A 26,036-nucleotide genomic window follows, 5' to 3' on the forward strand; every position below is an offset into this window, starting at 1 on the left:
GAATGCAGATGCTATGCTAGCTTCATTTTTGTTGCTGACAAAATACCCTGACCAACACCAACTTAGGAGAGACAGGAGTGTTGGTCACAATCCCAGGTTACAGTCCATCACTGTGGGGACATCAAAGCGACAGAGGCTTAGGAAGCTGGTCATATTGTAGCCATGGAATACAAAGAGAGAATGCATGCCTACTAGCTTGCTCCCAGGCGGCTCTCCCCTCTCATATTATTCAGGACCCCTGCCTAGGGAATGGTGTTGCCCACAAGGGACTAGTTCTCCCTACATAAATTAACAATCAGGACCACCACACACAGGCCAACCTAACCTCGATAATACAGCGCTGAGACTCTCTTCCCGGATAAGACTCTAAGTTGTGTTAAGTTGACAGGAAAACTAAACTAACCATCACAGGCGCAAAAAAAAAAACAAAAACAAAAACAAAAAAAAAACAACTAACCATCCAACCAAACAACAACCAAAAAATGCCCAAACAAAACATCAATTGGAAAGAGTGAAGTAGACAAATAAGCTTGCACTGCCAAGAGATATGAGGTCATGGTACTCTTTCAGACACAGACCAGGAGAAAAACCCAGAGAAAAACTGACCGCAGGGTTGTTGGTTAAGTAGGATATCCTTGAATTAGTTGGAAGGCTTATTTGTTAGCTAGCGAGCTGGGCGGTGGTGGCGGCACTCAGGAGGCAGAGGCAGTGGGAGCTGGGGCGCCGTAGGGGGGCACGGGAAAAAAACTGCATCTGTCCTCTTAGGAAATGTCTCTGACCGAGGTGGTTTCCACATGAAACCTTTGTGCCTTGCAAGCCCCAGCATGAGTGTGTGTGAGATATGAGTCAGTAAACTTGGTGCAAAGCAACACGGCTTTGCTCCCAAGGATGGTTTCTTGGGAAGGGATTCTCCCAGCTCAGCTCCAATCAGGAGGACTCCTAATTGATATTAATAACAACAGCAAAAAAAAGGAAGAAAAGAAGGACAACCAACGGATGCTTATACCCCAGTATGAAAGACTCTTCAATTCTTTATTTTGTGTTACATCCCGAGATCTGGCTGCAGTACGCAGAGCAAAAGTGTAAGAACAAAAATTCTAACTGTGGGAGTTGAATAGTTGGCTCAGCAGTTAAAAACACTTGTTGCTCTTACAGAGTTTGGTTTCCAGCGCCAACATGGAGACTTGCAACCATCTACAACTCTAGTTCCAGGAGATCCACTCCTTCTGACCGCTGAGGGCACCAGACAGGCATGTGGTACACACACGGACACACAGGCAAAACATCCATACACATAAAAGAAAATCTTAAAAAATACTAAATAACAACAGCAACAAAAATCTTAACTCCGATCAAGGTAGCAAAAGAAATCTGTGACCATCTCCTTAAGGGTTAGGATTTCTACACGAGAGTCTGAGGGTCATAGAAGACAGACCACAGCAAGGATTTTGCTCAAGGTTCTGACAGACAGTGATTTAATCTCCACCAGCACACTGTAAGGAGAACAACAAGAGGGATGCATTTGCTAATACTGTTAGTGTTTCCCAAAGGTTCCAGCCGTGACTCAGGTCAATGTGAGAATCTTTTTTTTTTAAAAGTAATTTTATTAAATTATAAAAGTTTCCATTTACGCCCCTCTTTCCAACACCCTCCCACTCCCCCCCCCCCCCCCCCCGGTCTCCTCCTCCCTCTTTGTCCCTAAGGGCAGTCAGGGTTTCCAGCCCTGTGGGAAGTTCAAGTTCGTTCCCCCTCCCTCCAGGTCCAGGAAGGTGAGTATCCAAACAGACTGGATCCCAAAAATCCAGTATATGCAGAGGAAACTAGTCCCAGTGTCATTGTAATGGCTTCTCAGAAAGACTCCGGGCCAGCTGGCGATGGATGGCGATACAGACGGAGACCCACATTGGAGCACCGGACTGAGCCCCCCAAGGTCCAAATGAGGAGCAGAAGGACGAAGAAAATGACGAAGGACTGCGAGGGATGCTATCACCCACTGATACAAGGGGTCGGATCTAATGAGAGTTTACCAAGGGCAGTTGGACTGCGACTGAACGAGCACGTGATCCAACCAGATTCTCTGAATGTGGCCGGATTCTCTGAATGTGGCTGGCCCGGAGTCTTTCTGAGAATCTTATCAGGTTGTATAATCACCGCTCCCAGGCTGTTGACCCAGAAACAATAGCCACACCTAGGTAGACTGGCTGAGAAAAGTTCCACTCTTCCCCTTAGGATGGCAGACAGTGAAAGTGGGGGAAAAAGCTGGCTGGAAAGGCGTTGGCATTTTAAACCCCAATAATGCGTCAGACTATCCTTTGAAAAGGTCCACTTCAACAGCAATGCTTCTATTTCAGTAACCGCCATCCTACGCGCGCAGGATGTGAACACGTTCTTTCACATGGAATTACTTACAGGCAACCTGACAGCTCAGAAGACAAGAGGCGACCACATCATAATCATTGCTATTCCTCCGGAAAGAGGGGGCAAGCAGAGTTTCAGGGCTCTCTAGCTAGAAACGTAGAGAGGAAGCCATTCCTCCAAACGTGCCAGAAATCACGTGGTCCAGACCCGCTAGTTGGAACAAGTGACATCAAATGGCAAGAAGAGCTGAGGTCTACGAACACAGCTCACCAGAACTTCATTTCCCCCCTGGTTGAGCACCTGCTGCTTAATACCCTGAGGAGATCCCCAGGGACTCTTCTTGGTTTATCTCACTTACAGGAAGGCATATAAAAAGTAGCTAAAGGGCTGTTGGCTGGGAGCACTGTGCTGGAGAAGGGGAGCATCAGTGCAGGAGAGCGGGAGGGCTCAAGCGCGCAGAGACAACAAGATGCAGTGACTCAATGACATGACAGAGGGTTGGTCCCAGCAAGGATCGAGGATGGCCCTAGCAGAAGACATTGGCAACATCTGAGGGGGAGCCGGAAGCACGAGGATGAGGGGCAGCTGAGGTGACAGGTTTGAGAGTCGCCGGAGCTCAAACCCCACAGGGTTTACTTGCTAGCACATTTTTTTTAGCTAGGTCTCCTCATGCATAACGGCGTGAAGGATCACTGCATGCCTGCAATGAATTGACCAAGGCACCCAACTCAACAGCAGCTGTGTTTACCACAGGACATGTGGTAATGCGGTGAAGAGCTAGAACTAAGCTAGATTCCAGAGCAGAACACAAAGACAAACTATCTCTGGGGGTGGGGGTGGGGCGCCGACCTCACTCGGAAGCACTTCTAGATCAAGGAGAACTCTGGACACATGTTAGGGATAAAAGGGAGTGTAAAGGCAGGGAATGAGTGTACGTCCAGTAGTATCTGCTTCCCTACAGAATCGAAAGTGACACTCTCAGCACAGAGCGAGGAGATGCACAAGGATCAGAACAGGACGGTCCTGCCTGCCCTTGCCTCTGAGAGGAGTGGGATCGCGCAATGCAAAGGCTCCCCAAGAAACTCTTCATCGCGAATCTCCATCCCTTCCTTTTTTGTTTCGGACAGGGTCGGTCTCATAATTTAATTCAGGTACCCAGACCATTCTCCGATTCATCTTTCTGCTGTGGCCTCCTGAGGATTGAGGTCACACACGCGAGCTGCCATGCTCAACTCAACTCAGAAGTCTCTGTTTCTAATCATAGACCCTACCCACACTTACGATGAGAGCATAACAGCCATCACCAATGACATCGTGGGGGAAGAACAGGAAGGGCTGTATCTCTGGGAGGGGGAAATGAACAGGCATACTCTATCAGCCCATTTGTCTGCTGCGGGACTTTCCTGATGAGTCAGGATGCAATGGCAAACCCAGGCCTCTCCTATTGTTCCTGAAAGAGGATAAACTGGAAAAGAAAAAAAAAAATTCTTGAGAGCACAGCAGAATCCAACACCCTTAGAACTCTGAAGCAGATGAGTATACAGAAGGACAAAGGCATCCGAGGAAGAGCCAGCCAAAAGCTGGGCGTCTTCACTGCTCGCTGGGCAGCACTTAATCAGGGTCCAGAGGTCCTGTTGGCTAACGTGCCACCCACACGTCAAAGAAACCACACGACACTCCAAATCACGCTTTATTTTCTTCAATCTTTGGGACTTGGGGCTGCATCATTTTTTCCTTGTAAAACAAAACGAAACCCTAAACTGTATAACGTTTCTGATAAAGGTTGGTATTAAAATAACAAAACAACCAAAAACCCCACCGCACTGTCCTCCTCACTGGCATCCTTGTTTCACCTGGTATTTTGAGTCACAGAAGTTGACGGCACAGAGAAGAAAGGGTATGTGTAGAAACTGCTGGACGTCCCCGTCCCTGGGCCCCTTGGACGCCGGAACGGCATGATTGTATTATGTTTCTTCTAGCCAGACAACAGGACCTGTAATAGCATCTAACAGCGATTAGTTCTGAAAGTGGAGGGAACATGTGTCACAAGTAACAGAGGAAGGGACAACAGAATGTCTCAGGCTTTGAGGACACTGGGGAGGGGCCAGCAGAGTCCTCAGGAGAAGCCATCCCTGTGCAAAGCTTTAAAGCCTTAAGAAGTTTCAGCTGCAAAGCTGATACGCAACCTAGGACAAAGACTAAGGAGCTGCATAATGATGCCTCTTAGTCTGTCTAAGTCTCTTGTGAGAAATGTGCTTTGTTGGCCCTGGCCAAGCCACAAGTAGGGAGAGGAAATCTACCATATGCTGGGCTTCCTGAGAGGCCTCATCATAGATACTGTTGGGCTTAGGACACTGCATCTCCAAAGACATCTGTAAAAAGAACTGTTACCAGGGGCTGGAGAGATGGCTCAGCAGTTAAGAGGACTGATTGCTCTTCCAGAGGACCCAGGTTCAATTCCCGGAACCCAGGTGGCAGCTAACAACTGTGTGTAACTCCAAGATCTGACACCTTCACACAGACACACATGCAGGCCAAACACCAATGCACAGAAAATAAAAAAATTTAGAACGCTTACATGTAGTGAGGAAGTAACTATAGAACCCATCTGCGAGTAAGTGGGATTCATACAAACTGCTCCTTGAACGGTATGTGACAAAGTGATACTAAAGACCAGAAGCCACTGGAATGAAAGCATACATTAAATTCAAGGAAGAAAACCACGAAGCCCAACTGGATGGAGCCCTGAGAGAAGCTGAGCCATCGCTACCCACATGGCAAAGCTGGAGGACTCCTGTGTGACAGGTACCCACCCCCACTTACACAGCATGCTGCTTTGGTTTCCCACAGGTGGCAAGATGAAAGCCATAGGTACCCACCCACACATGAAGGTATGCACTATAGGAGACAAATCTAAAATTATAAATGTTGGAAGCCCTGTAAGGTCCTTTTAAAAACAGAAACGCCTAACAAGATTCTCTTAGACCAAGTAAAAGGTCCAATTCTTTCCCTTTCAAATGGATTGTTTAATGAGCACCAAGAAAAAGAAACCAGCACAGCGGGTGTGCCAAAGATGACGGTGGGACTGGCTATGTGTAACACTCCACGAGACGGGCTACCAATATTGCACACAATACCTCTGATGGTCTTGATCAACTCCCTAAAAATCTACCAGATGCTTGGGAGACAATTGGCCAAAGGATATCAAATTTCAGTTAAGCAGGGCTGGAGAGATGGCTCAGTGGTTAAGAGCATTGCCTGCTCTTTCAAAGGTCCCGAGTTCAATTCCCAGCAACCACATGGTGGCTCACAACCATCTGTAATGAGGTCTGGTGCCCTCTTCTGGCCTTCAGGCATACACACAGAAAGAATATTGTATACACAATAAATAAATAAATATTTTAAAAAAAATTTCAGTTAAGCAGAAAGAATAAGTTTCTGAGATCTCCTGTATGGCTTGGTGATGTGGTGTATCTATAATAAACTGAAAATCAGTGTTTGCATCCAAACTGATCTGTGAGGTGGTAGATGAACATATACATATAGATCCCCATGCAATGCCCACATATATCAATTATGTTCATAATTACTATTTGTCAGTTCAGTTAAAAAAATACAAGCCTACAATGGAAAGCTTACAGCGATTCTACGTCCTGCTCGCCCCACTCCCCATGTTGCCCCCACATCATCCCTCACAGCTGGAACTGGAGAACTACAAGGCCACTTACCCCTTACCTGTCAATGAACTGATCGATGATGACCATGTCACCAGGCTGGATCTCCTCTCTCAAGGACCCGCAAGCTGTGGTCACTATGATGTGTGTACAACCCTCTTCCTTCAAAGCCCAGATGTTGGCCTGGTAGTTGACTTTCGAGGGCATGATGGTATGCTGTCTCCCATGTCTACGGAAGGAGGTGGCAGGAGGACATCAGCCATCAGGAAAGGGCATCTTCAGAGTCACAAGGAAACAGAGACCCCGCCCACCCCTTCAGTCTACCAGAGCAAACGATGAAAACTGTTCAACCTAGCAGCTCCTGCTGCCTTTGGATTGCAGACCAGCTCGTTCAAGACTAGTGCTATAGGCTGAACAAAACCAAAGTTCTTTTCAATTGTTGTTGTTTGTTTGTTTGCTTGCTTTTTGAGACAGGGATTCTGTGTAGCCCTGGCCATCCTGGAACTTCTTCTGCAGACCAGGCTGGCCTCAAACTCATATCTGCCTGTCTCTGTCTCCCGAGTGCTGGGATTAAAGGTGTATGTATGCACCACCATGGCCCAGTCCTGAGTCAAAGTTCTTGAATTGTAAATCTGACCCCAACCTGGACCACAGGATGTGGCGTGGACTTAGAGACAGGGTTCTTTGTATTTTTTTTTAAAGAAAAATTTACTTTGATTGATTTTTCAATGAACAATGAATTGATTTTTCAATTGAACAATAGTTCAATATAATATCAGTTTTTAATGGGAAAAACCTTTGGTTCCACTGACACTTGGGAATGCTACAGAGAGAGCTACTACTTTGCCCCGGAAATAGTAAAGATAGGAAGTGAAAACATAGCTTTCTAGAAGCATGGTGGCATAAACCACGGGTCCAGAAGCCATAGCTTTTCTACTCAACATGGCAGGGACATTTCTTAGCTGATAACGGAAAAGAGAAATGGGGAACAAGACCTGGGGACACCAAATGGAGCACTGTAGCAACAGTGGACAGAAAGGGTTTTAAGACTAGCTAGAGAAAAGGGAAGTGGCGGGCGGCGGTGGCACACACCCTTTATCTAAACTACCTCTAAAGTCTCCATAAGGAGGATGGGGCCCCACAATGACTCCTCTATGACTATGATAAATAACACCACTAAGTTAAAAAAAAAAACCCGCCTAAGAACTGCCTTTGGACTACAAACTGCTCAGAATAATTTGAGGTGGCTAGCTGATGATCCAGCTTAACAGACTACTCTAGCCAGGACTCGAGACACACCCTACATTTTCCCATTTTGCAAAGACTGGACAAAAAATAATACAGCTGCCTCTCCCAGGACTTGACAATTAACCCACATTTTTCTTTTCAGGATTCCCTAAAGATGCCATTGCCCCCAGACAGTAGGAAGTAAATTTAAGAACATGATGCCCACATACTCCCAAGAGGTGGGGTAGGTGGTTTTTGGTCATTCAATGGATTATAGGTATTTGTCGTTGTTTAGGGAGGCTAGTTAAAAGTTATTATTGGGATAATGAACAGAAAAAAGCTAAACAAAGGAAATTATATTCAAGGTTCTTATTTTGAAAAGAAAAAAGGGGGATATAGACATGACTGGATAAAAAATAGATTAAGATAAAAAAAGGTAGATTGTTGAATCTACTTTAAAAAAAGGAACTACTAGTTTATAACTCATTTGACGATGTAATGTAAAATTTCTAGTCCTTGAAAATTATTATTACCAACTGTTCAAGATAATAAGGAAATATAGGTTTGTAGCTAATCACCTAGTACAATCGAACTTGTCATCACATAAGGTATGTTTTCAAGGACAAACAAAGATATATTTTAGATAGACAGGTCATCTTCAAGAGCTCTATAGAATAAAGCATTTAAGATATTTTAATAACCTAGGTTCTTCTTTTTTATGACAATAAGATATATCTGCTCCTTGCAGCACCAACCAACTTCAGAGAAGATAATGGGTACCAAAGAAACTTCATTTAGAATTTACTTTCTTTGGTGGCAAAAGTAAGTCACTGGGCAAGAAAAGGCCCTTGCCTCAACTGCTGACAGTATGTTGTCCTAACTGAACAAGCAGGACACAAAAGAAAGTGACTGCCAAACATTTTCAAGACAAGGTAGGACAGCCCTTCAGAATATCCTGTCTCACAGAAAAGTCTGTCGAATATGGTAGGCCGGTAGGGCGAAGATTGATGCCCCTATGTGGTGTGGGAGAATTGTCTATATTCTGTCAATCATATTTTAATAAAACGCCGATTGGCTAGGCAGGCAGTATAGGCGGGAAAGCCAGACAGGAAGTAGAGGTGGAGCAAAGAGACTGGGAGTATTCTGGAAAGCAGGAAGCTCCCTCCACACTCCTGCGCAGACCACCGAAGAGGCAGGATGTAAACTGCCCAGCTGAGAAAGGTACTGAGCCGTGTGGCTAATGTAGATAAAGATAATGGGGTAACATAAGTTATAAGAGCTAATAAGTAGCCTGACCTAATGGGCCAATCAGTTTATAACCTAATGTAGACTCCGTGTGATTTTCTTTGTTGCTTGCCAGCTGTGGGGTACCGGGCGGGACGGAAACCCCAACAAGCCGGCCTTCATGTTACACCTATGTTGCAGAGGAACTTTGGGTCCAAGTAGCCAGCTGTTTCTGTCATTCCTCACATTTCTTAAATTATCTATCTATCTATCTATCTATCTATCTATCTATCTATCTATCTATCTATCTATCTATCTATTATGTATGCAGTGTTAGTTTCCATGTCTGCCTACATGCCAGAAGAGGGCACCAGATCTCATTATAGATGGCTGTAATACACTATGTGGTTGCTGGGAATTGAACTCAGGACCTCTGGAAGAACAGTCAGTATTCTTAACCTCTGAGTCATCTCTCCAGCCCCATTTCTCACATTTTTTTTGGAAGTAGCTTGCTCACACTTCCTGCTTACTCAGCTAATATTACTTCCTTCTTGGGTCTCTGAGGGAGTTGAAGACTAGATAGTTCTAGTTTTCCTTGTTTACCAGATGCAGAAACCAAGTTATGATAAAAGGTAAATTAGGTACAAGACTTTGGACTCATCAAAGATAGGATAGATATTGAATACTTTCTCTGAATTTGTTAAGTGCAAATGGATTAGACGTATTGCCTACACATATTGTATATAATTATTGTACTTACTGTATAGTTTTTCTTTAAAAAAGGGGAAATATAGTAATATTTTATTTATGTTTTAACAAATAAAGCTTGCCTAAAGATCAGAAGGGCAAGGCTAAGCCACCAGAGGTCAAGCAGTGGTGGCACACACCTTTAAACCCAGGATTTGGGAGACAGCAGCAGCAGATGAATCTCTGTGAGTACAAGGCCACCCTGGGCTACACACGATCAATGCAGAAACAAATACAGGTGGTGGCGGCCTATACCTTTAATTCTATTCTAAGGATTCACACCTTTAGAGGTAGAAGGTAGATATTTCTGAGTTCAAGGCCAGCCAGAGATGCACAGGAAAACCCTGTCTGGAAAAACAACAAAACAAAACAAACCAAACAACAAAAAAATGGAGAGGGGAAGAGAAGGGAACAATTATTTTACTCTAACGGTTTTTAGACTCTTTCTCTAGATTATATGTTTATGCAAAAATGTTTTAAGCATGTTTCTCAATTAAAGATGTACTCAATGTTAGTGTAACATACAGCATTTCTTCTGTTAAGACTATTCACCTCAACTTTCAATTTCCTTAAAGTTAGTGTATTAGTTTTCCAAACATAATAACCTGACATTGTTTTTTTTATAGCTACAAATCAAATAGGCATTATTTTATTATTTCAATGGGTTTACAGGTTAAATGCCACTTCATCAAGATGCTATGCATATCATACCTATGACAAGCCCCATGAAGAATTATTACTAAACAGATCAAAAGGGGCTATGAGATCTCAGAGATCTAGCTTCCAGAGCTGCAAGAAACCACTTTCTGTTTATTTAGGTCTTTCTCAGCCACACTTCCTGAACTTCAGGCCCATAACCTCTTGCGATCTTAGCTCCAAGGTAAAAAAAGCATCTATCTCCCTTAGTCCCTGCATCTACGCCATACCTAGCTACCACACTCACGTTTACTGTAACTGCCTATGTCTATTGGGTGCCCATCTCTGTAACTATAATTTGCCCCAAGGATGAAGTCCTTGTGTGACTTCCTCAGTAGCACCCATCATGTAAGGAGTTCACTCCGTTGGAAAAACATATGCATTTGTTTAAAATCATTCATGCACTTGAAACACATAAGCATGAACCTACGTATCCACACCCGTGGGGTAACTCCAGTCAACAGCTGTAAAGTGTTTGATTTCTAAAATTAATTGTAAAATTTCACATTGGTCAAATGGCTTTCTTGTGATCTTATATGCAATATTTCATAGAAAAAATATCTGGGTCCCCTGAAAAACTAGGACACGTGATGTTCTAGCACAGGGTGCCTCTGTCGAGAGTTCATTTATTGACCTCCAATAAAACAGAAATACGCTGGCAGCAATTTCACACAGCCTTATTTTGTGGTAATATCTCCAAGCATTGAAGTAAAAACTTTGGGCTTTGGAGAGTGGCCGTTTGGGTTCAAAGCTCTCTTAGATACCTCCCCTGAAGTTACCCAACCCACTCAAGAGCTCAGATTCCCCCCTCATTAGTAAAACCTAATGAAGTATCTACCTGCTCCACAGAGCTGTTAAATGCGACCTCACTATCGTCCGGTTTGTGTTTAAAAAGAAATCTGCGATGTCTTCTCTTGATAGCAAACTGTGACCCACAGACACTAAGGTTTCCACCCTGAGTTCACAGACAGCCTCTAAGAGAGCAGAAGCCCTTACTATTCAGAGATGCATGCATTTTCCTGGGATTGGCCTCAAAAGCACTCAGCCGGTTTTCCAGAAGAAATTAAACATCTGTGTAATTTAAACAATTGTTTTTTCCCTAATCTCGAAAAAAAAAAAAAAGCAAAACAAAAACCAACCAACCAAACAAAATACCAGGCACTTCTCTAGCAATGACTACAGGCCAAGGAAGGAGACTTGTAAGAAATCCCACGGAAGAGGACTGCTTAAAACTATGTTTTAGGTTTGCTGGCTTGCAAGAACCTATTTTCCACATGACTGTGGCAGACAAAGCTTTGTTAGGTCTGCTTTTCATGTCCTATATAATCCACATCTCACGTAAGTTAGCCTGAGACTTGTTCCCCAACACTAGACTATGTACGGCTTTTTTTTCTTTTTATTTATTTATTATTATTATTAAAAAATTTCCACCTCCTCCCTCCCTCTCATTCCCCTCCCCCTCCCTTTCCAGTCTATATGTACGGCTTTTAGAAGTTCCTCTTGTAACTAGGTAGCTCCTTGTTGGCAAGAGAATCTGCTTGCTGTTGCATTAACTGCAGTGGTAGCCACTTGTGGTCAGGGGACTTTCTAACTACGCAGCTTTCTGTGCAACGGCTGACGCCACTAACTCTGTTTAGGGAACAAGGGTATAAGCACAAGAGGTAATCCAGGTTAGCTCAGGGACTGAGACCTTTTCCCTGGAAAACGTAACTGCTACTGAACAAGGCTTCATCATGAACAAAACATCTGATTTATCTGATAATTGGAAGAAAGAAAATTAACAAAGGAAATACTTTTGTCTTTTAGTTAGGACAGAGGCTGGAGCTTCAGTGTCAGACAACCGATCCATTTTCTAAATGCAAGTGAGGAAAGAGATCCTTGAACTCCTAAATATTTATAATCCAAGCTTGGCTCAGAGCCATCTCGGTAAATAAAGGGACTGCTATGTTCTGACTCTACGGACACCTATCTCACACCTATATCGGTACCTATTTCTGGACTTTAAGTTTAAATTCTCCTGCAGTAGAAACATTAAACAACAACAGCAAAGCTTAAAATACTTTACCTTGCAAGAAGTACACAATCAACGTTCTTTATCTTCCCCAAAATTAAGGCGTCGGATGGCTTCGTGCAATAAAAAATAAACAGTCGCAGTTTAGTATTTTTAAAACATGCACAATCAGTTCGTTAAACCACAACAAAGTGCTGGGAGTCTAGCGTGTGAAGATACAGTTTAGGGAAGGAGTTTTTAGGTTTTACTCATCACCATTATCACCCAGAAGTAGTGACCGAGCTCCCCGCTAGCACTGACTCCGCAGGGATGCTGTGGCAACTGTCCCGGGACCCTCCGATGGGGGACAGATCAAACTGACATGTGTCAAGGGCATTTGGAAGGTTTCAGAAATGTTATGAGTCAAAAGCTGAAAGGAGAGGAGAGGGCTGCGGGGCACCAAGAGCCGAGTGACGGAACCACCTGCTTATGGTAACCAGGCTTCAAGATGGCCACAGGGATGGGTTGTAGGCACAGGGAAAACCCCAGAGCCAACATTATTAAGGAAGCCTGAGACTAAAGGCGAGATGGGAAAGGACTTGGAAAACCCCAGGTCAAGCTAAGAAGTTAGCTGAAAAGGAGGGTTGGGCAGGGATGCAAGTTCTTCTCAGAGGGACAAATGCCAGCCAGTGTTTGGAAGAGGCAACGTGGGGTTAGGAATGTAGATAACTCACCTAGCCCGGGTCGAAAAATAAGCAGCCTTCCCAATCCTAAAACGTGTTCCTGATCCCAGAACTCATCTGGCCCAGAAAATGTCACTTCATCAAGAGTCCTTATGCTAGCAGCCACCAGCCCGTGCTAAGTCACCACGGTGTGACCTGGGCTCTGAATTAGACACATATTTGAATTTAAAATGAGCATCTTGACTTCTAGCAATGCAAACCCACGATGCCGCCCGGTGTGTGCGAAAGCCATGCCATCAAAACAGCAGCCTTGGGCACCCTTCTGGACAACTCAGCAAGTGAACCCGCGGCAGCACTGCTGGCCCTGTGCCTGGGCCAGCGTTTAGGTTGTCCACACAAAACCAACTGCTCTTGACTTAAAAAAAAAAAAAAAAAATCAAGCCAGTAATAAGCCACGCCAAAGCCAGCACTCGGTCAGCTGGACACTAACCTTGCCAAATGGAGTATCCACATATTTTTCAGTCCTTCCTTCCAAAATTTCTGGATCATCCAAACCTGTTCCACCAATTATTCCAATCTAAGAGAGAAAAGAGAAGAAAGTAGGTTGGTATATCTGCTTCATTTTAAGGAAATATATTTATCCATATTCATTCATAGGCCCTTTTCCACTCCTACCAAAGCCCAAATGACTTTAATCCCAGCGCTCGGGAGGCAGAAGTAGGTGGATCTCTGTGAGTTTGAGGCCAGCCTGGTCTGTAAGAGCTAGTTCCAGGACAGCCTCTAAAGCTACAGAGAAACCCTGTCTGGGGGGGGGCAGGGGGCAGAGGGAAGACTGACAAACAGGAAACATTTAAAAGCCCTCATTAAAGAGAAATAAAGAATCAAAACAGAAAACCTCAAGCAAAACAGCAAAACCTGATGGTCTTTTAGATCTGAGAAATACCAGACTTAGGCCTCTATTCTCAACCACGTTGTATTTACTCCTCACGGAATTACCGATAAAGTAGCTTTTAGGTTAGAAATTGAGCCCAAACGTGTTTGAAGAAAGATCTTTTTGACCAAGGTTGTTTCTTTACCCTATCTACTATGGGGAAAAGAAAGCGTGATACAAACACTTAGGTCTGTTTATTTGGTAATGGTTCCTTTTTACTACACCACGATACAGAACAAGGAGCTTTCCTTCTGTGCCACCACGGTCGCAGAACTGGGAGGGCATGCAGGCAAGAGATGAGCAGAGATGAGCGACATGACAAGCCCCCCCCACCCGCTGGTGTGTGTCCTTACTAAGTCAGACGGCTGTTCATGTGCACACATATCCAGCACACAGTAGCTCACACACCACACAATTCAGATGTGCATAAAAATAGCAGTGTACACATATTCAGCAGACAGTAGCTCACACACCGCACAGTTCAGATGTTCATCACAATAGCGATGTACACATATTCAGCAGACAGTAGCTCACACACTGCATAACTCAGATGTTCACAACAATAGCAATGTACACATATACAGTAGCCCACATACCGCACAATTCAGATGTGCATAAAAATAAGCAATTCAAAAGCAGTTATAATTTTTAAGGTCAAGCATTTTATTTCAGCTTCCTGATTATCTAGAAACCCACGCTCTTAGAAAAAGTAGAGAAAGAGAGAGAAAGTTAATTAAGAGTCGATCTAGGGTTGGAGAGATGGTAGAACAATTAAGAGGGTTCCCAGCAACTACGTGGTGGCTCATAACCCTCTCCAGTTCCAGGAGATCCGACACCTTCTTTTTTTGTGTGGTATACAGATACATGTGCAGGCAAAATACCAATGCACATTAAAAAAAAAAATAAAAAACTGAGTTGATCTAATTTGAAGTCTAGGAAACAAACAGAAACAAATAGTAAAGTCTTCACATTAAAAAATAAGCAACATGGGGCTGGAGAGATGGCTCAGAGGATAACAGCACCACTGGCTGCTCTTCCAGAGTTCCCGAGTTCAATTCCCAGCAGCCATACGGTGGCTCACAACCATCTATAATGAGATCTGGAGCCGTCTTCTGGTGTGGAGGTACAATACTGCATACATAATAAACACATAAATATTAAAAAAACCTAAACAACATTACCATTAGGAAGTTTTTCCTGTGTGGACCCCTACAGGAACTAGGATTTAAACAGGTCAATGGCTGGGTATAATGTGGGGCTTAAGGAGAAACTCCATGGAAAACAACCCCAGCACCTCATAAAATGAAAACGTGCAAACATACTGTCACCGAGTCAAATTTCTACAAAGTAAAACAGAACCTTCTAACTCCAGAAAAGAAAGTTCCAAAATACAGAATTTGTGAGATTTAGCTATAGAAAACCAGGCATTCACTTCCTGGTAGCTAAGACAGTTGACATTGGTGCCACCTTGTGGCACATTATTGAAATTACAACAGGTTTTGTATTTCATATCAACTAAACACTATAGGTTAAAAAAACTAATACATTATTATTTCAAATCAACAACATTTATTTGTTCAATACACTTAAGTTACTTAAATTCTTCAGTTCAACACACACATATACATGCACGCATGCTCAAATCACTATGCTTTCCAAAACCCTAGCACTTCAGCTGGTGTGGCCTCTCCACTTGAAATTTACAGAGCTGGGCCAGCCCATGTCCTCTCAGTGGGCAAGAGAAAGAGCAGCATAGGAAATGACCATCACCCGACTCTTCGGGAATTAAGCTATTTGACGCACCAAGGAGGCCGGAAGGCAGGAGGTTCCAAAGTTGAAGGTTGTCTTCAGCTGTATAGGGTGTTTGCGGCCAGCCTGAGCCACACAACATGAAACCAAAACCATCACACAAATAAAAACTTTCAGACCTTTTACTCAGGACCACTTTGCTTCATCCTTTCGAGATGCTCTGTGGGCCACAGCATCTCAGATTCTGAGGCAACACTGAACCTTTAGGCTTGACCGCAAAACAGATCTCACTCTGTTGTGTAGTCGCCCTCAGCAAGAAGCCAGGCTAGCACGGCAGGAAAGCAGCAACTGGAACAGGCTGCCTCCTGAAACTCATCCGCCTTTAGTGACCAGCCTGAACTGCAGTCTAAAACCGCCCGGCTGAATGACGTCCTTGTGCTAGGGAGCTGGCAACTCAGCCCTCAGCAAGGAGTGACAGTATTAGAACGAAAGCAAACAACCAAGAAGCTACAGCAGTCTCTAGACAAGCCCAGGCAGTTACTCAGCTGGCTCACATTGTTCATGGAAACCTACACCTTATCCTACACCTTATAAGAACCAGAGTGGCAATTGAATATAACTGTGAGGAGACCCTGGAGGACAGAGGCCTGCGGGGCCAATATGTGGCCAATGTCACCATCTGCTGGCTGTACAGGCAAAGTACACCTTGATGTCGCTCCCAAGCACAGCACAGGCTAGTGCAGAGTGTTTCACCGGCCTCTGGTTTTCACAGCCACTCTCTTAGACAAGCCCCATGGTATTAGCCCCACTTTGCAAAGGATGGAAAAGAAGCACCACTGTGTGCTAACTCCCAATATCCTCTGGGTTCTCCCAGGAGCTCAGTCTACAGAAAGAGCCACTGTCTCTATGATACAAATAAACGGGTTTCTTTGGTCAAGTCAAGCTTTTGCCCAAGGTGACAGAGCACACTATAAAACACACCACACAGAGCCTCTGGATAGTCAGCTGAGCATCTAAGATGGTGGTTCTCAATTAAGGGTCAATGCTGTGACCCTTAATACAGTTCCTCATGTTGTGATGGCCCTCAACCCTAAGATTACTTCCTTGCTACTTCATAACTGTAGTTTTGCAACTACTCTGAATCGTAATATAAATATCTGATATGCAACCCCAGGGGTCATGACCCACAGGTTGAGAAACACTGATCTAAGGAGCCCGTTGACAGCTCCATCCACACCCAGGGAGCAGCAAGACCCTGACAGATCCCAAGTCCAGGCAACTCTAGAATGCCTAGAAAATGGGCTTAAGGGTGGAGTTAGAACTATTGGGTCAACTCTACCCCCAGGATGTCTTCACCACAGGAAACAAGGTTCTGAAACAGGGATACATCCAACTGCTCATCACTGATGTAGGTGGGCCTTATGTCTATGTGTTACTTTCATTGGTCAAATAAAGAGACTGCCTTGGCCTTTGATAGGTCAGCAGCTTAGATAGGCGGAGTAGACAGAACAGAATGCTGGGAGAAAGAAGCAGAGACAGGCAGATGCCATGAAGCACTGGCCCAAGATGGACGTAGGTTAGAATCTTCCTGGTAACCCACAATCCCATGGTGACACACAGATTACTAGATATGGGTTAACCAAGATGTGAGAGTTAGCCAGTAAGAGGCTGGAGATAATGGGCCAGGCAGTGTTTAAATGAATACAATTTGTGTGTTGTTATTTTGGGCAAAGCTAGCCGGGCTGTCACCAATTTTCCACCATAGTCACTTCAAAAAGAAAGCCTGCTTCTAGCAAGGTGCCTGCTTTTCACACCATATAGCTACTTTCTCTGCACCTGAAACAGGAGATGTTTCCTACCCAATCTGTTGGAAGGGTGCCTGCCATTCCCTGCCCTATGCACTTTCTCAGACACCTAACAATCAGCCACTTCACCCACCCCACTTGGTCTCGGAGCCATCTTCCCGAGCCCTGGATGCCCTGCCTCAGATGTCCCCAGAGACACTCTGGAACACCAAAGGCAGAGCAGCTCAGAGGAGCTCATGCCAGGAAGATGGGTGATTTTTGAGATGTCAAGCTCAAGACAAGGAAAGACAGCCAGAGAGGTCTCTGGTACAATCCCTCATCTGGGATTTCGGTCCTGGAGCTCTGGTTACCACCAACAAATATGGCAGGTGCTGCCGACTGCAGCCTTCACCACTGTGGCAAGCCAGCTATGTGTGAGGTCTTGCAGGATCCCACAGAACCCAGGAAGTTCAGATTCATGGGGACAAAGAGGTCAAATGTCTCAGCCTGGAAGGTCTCTACAAAAGCTGCAAAACGAACCAAAGCGATCACGTCATGGGTAGCTCGACCTCTGGGCCAAATTGTGCCCCAGTCCAAATTTATATGAGGATGTTGGGATGTTCAGTGCTTTGGTGACTGTATTAGGAGAGAGGGGAATTCTAAATCAAACAAAATAGACAAAGAAAAAACACTGGTGTACTTATAAGAACTGTCACAGATACACCTAGAAGGAAGACCACGAGAAGCCTGGGAACTAGAGTGTTTAGTAAAAGAGGCCATTCCTAGTTTAAAGATTCTACAATGCTGACGGAATGGCTAGACCTTCTGGATTATAAAGTGTTTAGCTAATTATTCTTTATCAATAAAAAAATCGGGAGTCAGATATTGGGGTAAGAACCTGAATGATCAAAGAAGCTGTGGAGAAGCTACCAGTGACCTCCAACCTCTTCTGTGCCCTCCTCCAAAAGGGCCCAGATCCCTCTAAGGCCTGCCTCATTACTTCTTCAGTCCTCTAGAACCTCTATGGTTAATTTTGCTCAGCTAGTGGCTAGCTCTGCCCTCTGACTCAAAACCAACTTTATCATCAGAATGCAATCAAAACACCGCGCAGATGTAAAGGGCTGGAATGTTGCAGATCCGGAGTTAAATTTCAGCCCACCCCTTGGGTTCTCTTGCTCACCTGTGTCTTACCCAATACCCAGCGACCAGCAGGAGAGGCCTTCTGGAATCTATTCATTCAGCAGGCCACTATGTTCTACCAGTTCAAAGCTAAAAACATCAGATAGAATCTGAGAGACTTCCTGCTTCGCTGTAAGCACTCAAATCTCAGCTCCCACCAAAGGATTCTAACAATGCCTTGACTTATGCCTTCATTTTATCCTATACTGAGATAAACGTCACAAAACCATTTATACATTTTCTTTGGGGCAACTTGAACCCATGTTCCTAGGACACAGCCCAGCTTAGCTCAAATAATTTATATTCTCTTTAAGGATTTTTTATGTCAAAATAAGTGGAAAACGTGGCCATCCAAAATCCAAGGAGGGTTTCCACAGGGGAAAAAAAAACCAACCCTCTTGGCACATTATCTAGGACAAGTAGCCCCCTGTACTTGGTACAGGTAGTGTCTATTGGTCAAGCTTTCCTGCCTGCCGAGCTCTGTGGAGGCCACCCTAGTAACCTAATCCTGGTATCAGAGTTAGAGAAGCAAGGGTGGCCTGGACGATCAGAACAGCCTTGGCTTTAATGTCACAAGCCTCTAGACACCCTGACGACATACATTTCCCCCTGAAATCAACTATTAGTTTCTGAGGAGCATTTTCCTCAAAACTCACTGCTCTCACTCCAACTCTCCTTTGCTTGTGGAACCAGGGCAGGACATGGCCTAGGTTCCTCGCCACGCAGCTGATGGTTATCAGTAAGCCCCAAATGTCCAAAGTCAGGTCCCAAACTGCAGACGACCTGATCAACAGGCAAGCCATACACCGTATTCAAAGCTTGTGGGTTGTTTCTAGTGTGTGGTTCTGCTTAAAACACAGTTTCTAAAATGTGAGCTAGCTGAGGATGGCCGGCTTTAAAATGACCCCTTCGCTACTTGGCCGGCTTTCTGTCAGTGGGAGACAAACACGCAAGAAAACCCAACCTCGAGGAGAAGTTTACTTTGGCACCCAGTTTTAGTCTGTGGTCAGCTGACCCCACGGCTGAGCCCGTGGTGAGGTGGAGTTTTCGGTGCAGGGGACAGAGTCAAGCTGCTCAAATCACAGAAGCAAGGAAGCAAAAATGGGAAGGTCTGTAGCTCCAATGCCCGCGGTAGTAGCATGCCTTCCATGACTTAACTTCCAGAACGAGGCTGACCTCCTATGCGCTCCATCTCCCAACAGCATAACAGGCTGTAACCTTTATCATGAGGCTTCTAAAGAGATATTTAGGATCCACACTCTAAGAGCCCCACCCCCCCATACTTACACCGCAGCCCTCAGAACCTATAAACATTATTCCATGTAAATAAATCAAGATGAGAGCGGAGACTACCCTGGACTATCTGGATGGGTCCTAAATGGACACTAGAGGGTTCTAATAACAGGAAGTCAAGAGTCATGTGATGAGTCAAGAGGTCAAGAGGAGATTGTGACTGTAGGTCTAATAGACAAGTATGAGTCTCTAGAAGCTGTAGAGCCAATGAGTTCTTCCTACCTGAGATCCTGCAAGAGGAGCTAGCCCTATGGACTTCTTGATCTAAGACTCACTACGGACTTGCAGCTCCTAGACCTAGGAGAACAATACATTGTTGTTTGAAGGCACTCAGCTCGAACTAATTCTCCTTGCAGCCACAGAGAAGGAACACAATGAGAAGGAACCACCTCCACACTTTCCAAAGTTCCCTGATGTCAGTGCTGTCAGTTGGGGGACATCTAACCTCCTGGGCTAGTTGGCACCGGATCGCAGGGCCACAAGTTCACAGTTCAGCAGGACTGGACAAGGCCCAGGACTCCGCATTTCTGACAAGGTGTCAGATGAAGCAGATGCACTGCACGGCTTTGAAAACCACTGAGGTTGCCGGGCAGTGGTGGCGTACACCTTTGATCCCAGCACTCGGGAGGCAGAGGCAGGTGGATCTCTGTGAGTTTGAGACCAGCCTGGTCGACAAGAGCTAGTTCCAGGACAGGCTCCAAAGCTACAGAGAAACCCTGTCTCGAAACAAAACAAAACAAAACAAAACAAAGAAAAAGAAAGGGGGAACAAAAAGAGAAAACTACTGAGGTACAGATTAGAATACAGTTAAAACCACAGCTAAGGGTCCGGGGACCCTCACATCCAAATACTTACTAGTCTGCTTCTCAACTCTTCCTATGTGAGTCAGGTTTTTAATTACCTTATGGAACCAGTATGGGAGTTAAATGCACTACTGCATCCTAACAATTCCTGCTCCCTACTCTACCAAGACCAGCAAACATATCAGAAACATCCTTCCTCAAGGCAACGCAGGTTCCCTATTTCCCTGCTTTTCCTTGCAGGCAGGTATACCAGGCAGTCTGTCAGGCAGTGTCCAGGAGGCTTTAACCAAATATGAACTAGCTTTCCTGGGGGCATCTGAAGAGTACGCAATGGTTGCCAGAGTGATGGCGAGGAGACAGCGTTGTGGGGAGGGGGCGAGGATGTATTCTGTGTGCTGCAGAGTTTAGGGCAATCCGACAGAAGAATTATGCCACCCATGCTCGGGACAGCTCAAAGGAGAGGTTTAATGGCCATCTTCCAACCTAGGACACTGTGACTTACCTTCTCCCTTAGCCTGAAGCCCACTAGCAATCTCCAGCAGGGTCACATTCTCTCTCTACCACTCTAATGTGATTAACATTATTTCCTAATCTCCCAGAGCAGAAACTAGCCAGAGGCATTACAGCTCTCCAAACATCCCCCTCCCAACCAGTCTCTAGATGCCAAAGATCTGCTTTGCCTTCCGTACAGTCAAGCACTCCACCAGTGCATGGCTGAAGCTGGACAATGTTTCCCTAAAGTCTTCCTACACAATGGCAGGAACCATTAAGACTGTCACCATTATTTTCTACCCTCCCCGAACCTGGATGCCCCCAGCAGCTACCCTGCCACCAGAGGAAAGAGGTCTCTCACAGCCCATGCTTTAATTCTGACCAGAAAGGTCAGAGCGAGGAATCTCGAAATTACCCTCCTTGCTTTTGTTTGATTTCTCAGCATCCTCTCCCTCTTGCTCTACTCCCCACATTGTACCTTCACTCTGCCTGCAGCCTCGCTACTTCTATGGCTGCCAGATGAAACTGGAGCACAAGAACCATGGCTTGTGACCAGATGTAGTCCCTGGTCCAGTACAGGCCATTTCGTACAGAGCAGCCAGGTAACCACTTAAAAATATAAACCACATGCTACCGCTCTCTTCAGAATCCTTGGGTGGCTTCCACGGCATTTAGGATCAAATCGGAATTCTTCTTTTATTTTGGAATAGGGTATTACTATGCAGCCACAGCTGGGTGCAAACTCAGTGTGCAGACTGGGCTGACTTACAACTCAGAGATCTGCCTGTGCTGGCCTGACTTGGGGTGCTGATGGGTTTAAAGGCAATTGTAAATCCTAATTCTTCATCATGGTTTATATCCCGAAGGCCCACAACCAGAGAATTCTCATAATCACAAGCGCAGGGTAAATAGGCCACCATGCCGAGTTCTTCACCAGAACTTCCCAAGTCCTGGCTAGCCACCACAACCTCAGGTTCCTTATCACCATTTCAATTATGGGCGTGTCTTCAATGTGCTCAAGTTGCTATTATAATCAGACTTAGAAACTTCCTTCTCACCATCTGCAGACCCCCAAGGCCAATTCAGTGCGTGGGAGAACCTGCCCTTTAGTTCATAGATGGTCTCTTACATGGCAGAACCATGTGGCCTTAAAGGCCTGATGCCTTTCACAATGACGCTACTGCCATCCGGGAAGCTCTATGATCATGACTTAATCGCCTCCAACCACCCCATCTCCTCAAACAACCATAGTAGTAGCAGAGCTTAAACACCAAGGCCTAAAGGCCCTCTTCCATGACTCTTTACTAGCTCCCAGCCACAATACAAAGACACACTTAGAAACATTGTTTCACTCAAATACGTCTTCTCCGGGCTTGGCAGGTTTTCAATGGAGTATTTGTGGGTAGGATTCTGCCAGCAGACAGCTAGGTTTCACTGAGGTGCCGAACACTATACGGTCCACACAAAGCCAGAGGCCTTTCCATCCACATGCTCTAATCTCTTAAACCGAGGGTAATATTTCCATTTTACAAAGGAAGGCACCAGAGCTAGCAATAATGAAACAAGAACTGAGCTGGGTGTGCGACATGCTCTTGTATTTAAACCTACCAACTCTTAAGGTAGGTGTGATCAGCTCTAAGAGACCACACAGCTGACAGAGGGAGGTAGCACTGGAATGGGAGGCTGGATCTCTTCAGCTCCCCCCCCCTTTTTTTTTTTGGCCCTCAACAGCGATGTGAGAACACTCCTACGGCTGTACCTAATCCAACTGTTGCTTCTCAGTAACAGACGAAATGGCGCAGTGAATCAGGCAGCATGCCACCGGCCGTGCCTCCTACACTCGCACTTGGAGAATGCTAAGTGGTTTTTGCAAACCGGAGGTGGCCTGTGTAGACACCCAGTCCACACTCTCTGTTTCCTAAGGTAGAATGCCCTCTTCACCCACACAGTAAAGCACCAGAGACAATGTTTCAAGTCTGAGAACTGTCTCACATCTCCTTGATGGCAAGGCCAGATTTTAGGTCTGTTGTTATCTAGGCCCGGTTTTGTTGTGGGATATTCAATCACACTGGGAACCCTGAGTTTGCCTTTCCATGAATTAAATAAAATTAACCTTGCATTAATTAAATAAAATCAACCTTGGGTTAGGAGGCGGAGCCAGCAACTAGCTGACAGAAAGTCAGAGGGAGTCCGGAAGATGGAGAGAGGCACAGGAAGTAGTAGGGAGGGACTTCGAGGCAGAACTGAAGGACACTATTTCAAAGAGTGAAGGGCTAGTTGCCCTTCAACATCCCTGAGTCAGCAGACTTTCATCCCAGCCTCTGAGTCTTGAGTCTTACTGGTAAACAGAATGAAAGAGATTTAGTTAAAAACGACTTTTGGGGGCAGCAGCAGGAGGCAGATCCTGCGGGTCATAAAAGTCCTGCTGGGGTGGGCCAGTGACTGCAGAGTCCCAGTTACTGGCTGGACCTGCAGTAGATGCAGGTGCAGGCACGGGGCCAGTGGACACTTGACCTTTCAGGGTCTCAGGTCCACATCTGTAAGAACACGATTACCAGACGTTATGCAGAGAAAAGAGTTTGCATGGGGTGTTAGGCACATGTTCCCACATGTGTCTGGTGTGAAGGTGCACATACATGTACATGTGTGCAAAGGCCAGAGGTAGACATGGTGTCTCCCGCAGTTAATAGTAATCCATCTTTCAGTGAGGCAGGCATTCTCACTGAATTGGTCTCATCAATTTGGCTAGGCTGGCCAGTCTGCAAGTTCCAAGAGTCTGCCCACGTCTGCCTCTCTAGTGCCAGGACCATAGACGCTGGCCTCGGCAACCAGCCCTCTCACCTCTCCCCCATGTGGGTGCTGAGAATCCAAACTCATGCTCTCGTATTTGGTAGCAAGCACCCCAGAGCACCCCCACTCGCCGGCCTTAAGATATGCTTTTTAAACAGGTTATTTTGCTCTGGATGCGGGCACCTCATGTTTTCTAGACGAGATGCTGCTTGAGCTATTTGTAGAATATGGTGCAGACATCACGAATCCTCACCTGTTCCAGTCTCAAGGAGAGCAATCAGCAGGCATTTCTAGCACCATTTATATCTCTTAAGTTTTATTTCAAAAGCTTGCCAAGTTAAGAAAAAAAAATACACATCATTCAATATTTACATAGCTCTCTCTGCTCTTAAGTGTACCACATCCATTTTACAGGGAAACTGTGTGTCAGACAGAATGCTAATCAGATTAAAGCGAATTCCTTCTGTTGAGATATGCCAGCCCTGGCACAGATAGTATTACCCTGACTGGGCTCCGTGTGTGAGAAGTACCAGCCATTCTGGCTTTATTCATATTGTGGGTCAGAGATGAAAAAAAATAAAATAAAAAAGATATATATCCCGGTGAAGTTTCTTGGGAAACCCCTTCCTCGGTCTAGGTCAAATGATTACATCTGGCCCCTCTTACGGAGTTCAGGGAAAGGTGTAAAGCCTATGATACCTTTGGAAATAATTATCTCCACTCTTAATAATTCAACTATCCCCAATACAGACAGAATTCCAGCCTACACTGTAGTAAAATGAACACTTCATAAATATGTGGTAGACTGTACCTTGCACAAGACCCTTTCTGCTTAGTTCCTGCTGTCAGGAAGCTTTCTATAAACGTACACAATCTTTTTCAAAATGGCAAAAAAGAAAAAAACAAAAAAGGTTAGCCAGTAAGTCTGAGCTCAGCATCCTAATGCCTTCCTCTCTTCCTGGGTGGTTCACAAAGCCCTGCAAGGCCCCAGCATACGAAGCCCAGGTTGGCTGCATCCTAACTGCAGAGATTTGCTTCTTCCAAGGGAATCCAACAGCCCTGCGGGGAATCCAAGAGATGCCTGGAGAAAGCAGTGCACTACCTGTGTCACCGGTCAGAAATTCCAAAAGTCACCAAGTTAGCTGAGTTATTGGCTAATAATAAGCAGCCTAGAAAGGACTCAGCCTTTCCCACCAGTTTTCCTGTTCTCTGCAGTTCCACTTCCAATCTCTGTCCTTCAATCGGGATTTATTTAAAAGACCCAGGGGAGGCTCACAGCAACTCTCAGAACTCTCTTCTGGCCAGCGGTTCCCTGAATACAAGAATCCCTTGTGTAATGCTCTCTGGGGGCCCGAGGCTACAAAAAATAGCTCTAACTCGCAAGGTGGCAAAGCAGTTTTAAAGACAGAGGCCTTCGGGCGGGGAGCGGCCCTAACACGAGGTCTGCACTCCTTTTCAGTATCGAGAAAAGTCTTGGAGCACCCACAGCTCTGCGCTACCGGAGTAAAACAAAGCGAAGAGAAATTTAAGTTTGGAGCGGGGGTGGGGAGCCAGACGCGTGCAAAAGAGCAAGTGTTCGGCTCTCCCACGTGGGACGAGTCAAGAGAGCGGAAGCGCAAATCCCGCAAGGCAGGAGGGACAAGAGCCGCAGCCGGGCCACGTGTCAGCTCCCGTCTGGAGCATCTTCAGAGGGGAGTGGTACTGAGGAAGGGTGGTAGCGGGGAGCAGCCCAGCCATCGCCCCCCACCAGACCACCGGCTACCACCGTGGGGCCCGGGATGCAGATGAGTCTAAAGGCTGGGGGACACTGGAGTGCACTGGGGACGAATGCCGTGCCCCTGCGCCTCTCCGCCGCCGTGCGGGGGTTGGGGGACACAGCCGGGAGGCGCGGCCGCTGCGGAGGGGCAAGAGGGAACCCGGGAGGGAGGGCCCATCTGCGGCTTGTAGGGTGATCTCACCTTCACCGGCGCGCAGGCGGCGCCTGAGGCCATGTCTGCACCAGGGGAAATCGTCTGTGAGCGGGAACGCTGAACCGGGAGAAGACTGCGGGGCTGGCGCCGCGCGGGAGTGAGCAGTGCGGGGGCCCGGGGGCCCTGGCTCCTCCTCTTCCTCCCGGGGAGCGTGGGATTGGCTGCTCTCCTGGTACCCTCCTCCTCAAATCAGGTTCCCGCCTCCCGACCCTTTTGCAGACTTATCGGGTTCTTGGCGCTTCTCTCTTATCTTGCCGCGTGATGGCGGGCCCTTGGTTATTGTAGAAATGAAGCCACCTAGGACCTGCGTGGCACTTTGTCTTTTAACTCTTTTATAAGAACTCCGTGAGGTGGCGCAGTACTTCAGTTCTGCACTGAATTGCCTGCCTCGGTGACCTGGGCTGTAAAGCCAGGCCCTGCCGCATTCCTGTCGGGCCTTTGGGTGG

General features: G+C 45.9%; 1 protein-coding gene across 1 annotated transcript in view; it reads right to left on the bottom strand.

Annotated features, from left to right (window-relative positions):
• Mtap (methylthioadenosine phosphorylase) overlaps positions 1-25,736 on the bottom strand; it is a 39,420-nt gene extending 13,684 nt beyond the window's left edge. The window contains exons 1-4 of the mRNA XM_048453057.3: positions 25,579-25,736; positions 13,090-13,176; positions 11,992-12,050; positions 6,094-6,261 (exon numbers count right to left, since the gene is read on the bottom strand). Of these exons, the coding sequence (XP_048309014.1) occupies positions 6,094-6,261; positions 11,992-12,050; positions 13,090-13,176; positions 25,579-25,611 (347 nt within the window). The 5' untranslated portion in view covers positions 25,612-25,736. The remainder of the gene's footprint in view (positions 1-6,093; positions 6,262-11,991; positions 12,051-13,089; positions 13,177-25,578) is intronic.
• Between the last annotated feature and the right edge of the window lie 300 nt (positions 25,737-26,036).

The sequence above is a fragment of the Myodes glareolus genome, chromosome 3 (genome assembly GCF_982192425.1).
Source record: "Myodes glareolus chromosome 3, mMyoGla1.1, whole genome shotgun sequence".
NCBI lineage: Eukaryota > Metazoa > Chordata > Mammalia > Rodentia > Cricetidae > Myodes > Myodes glareolus.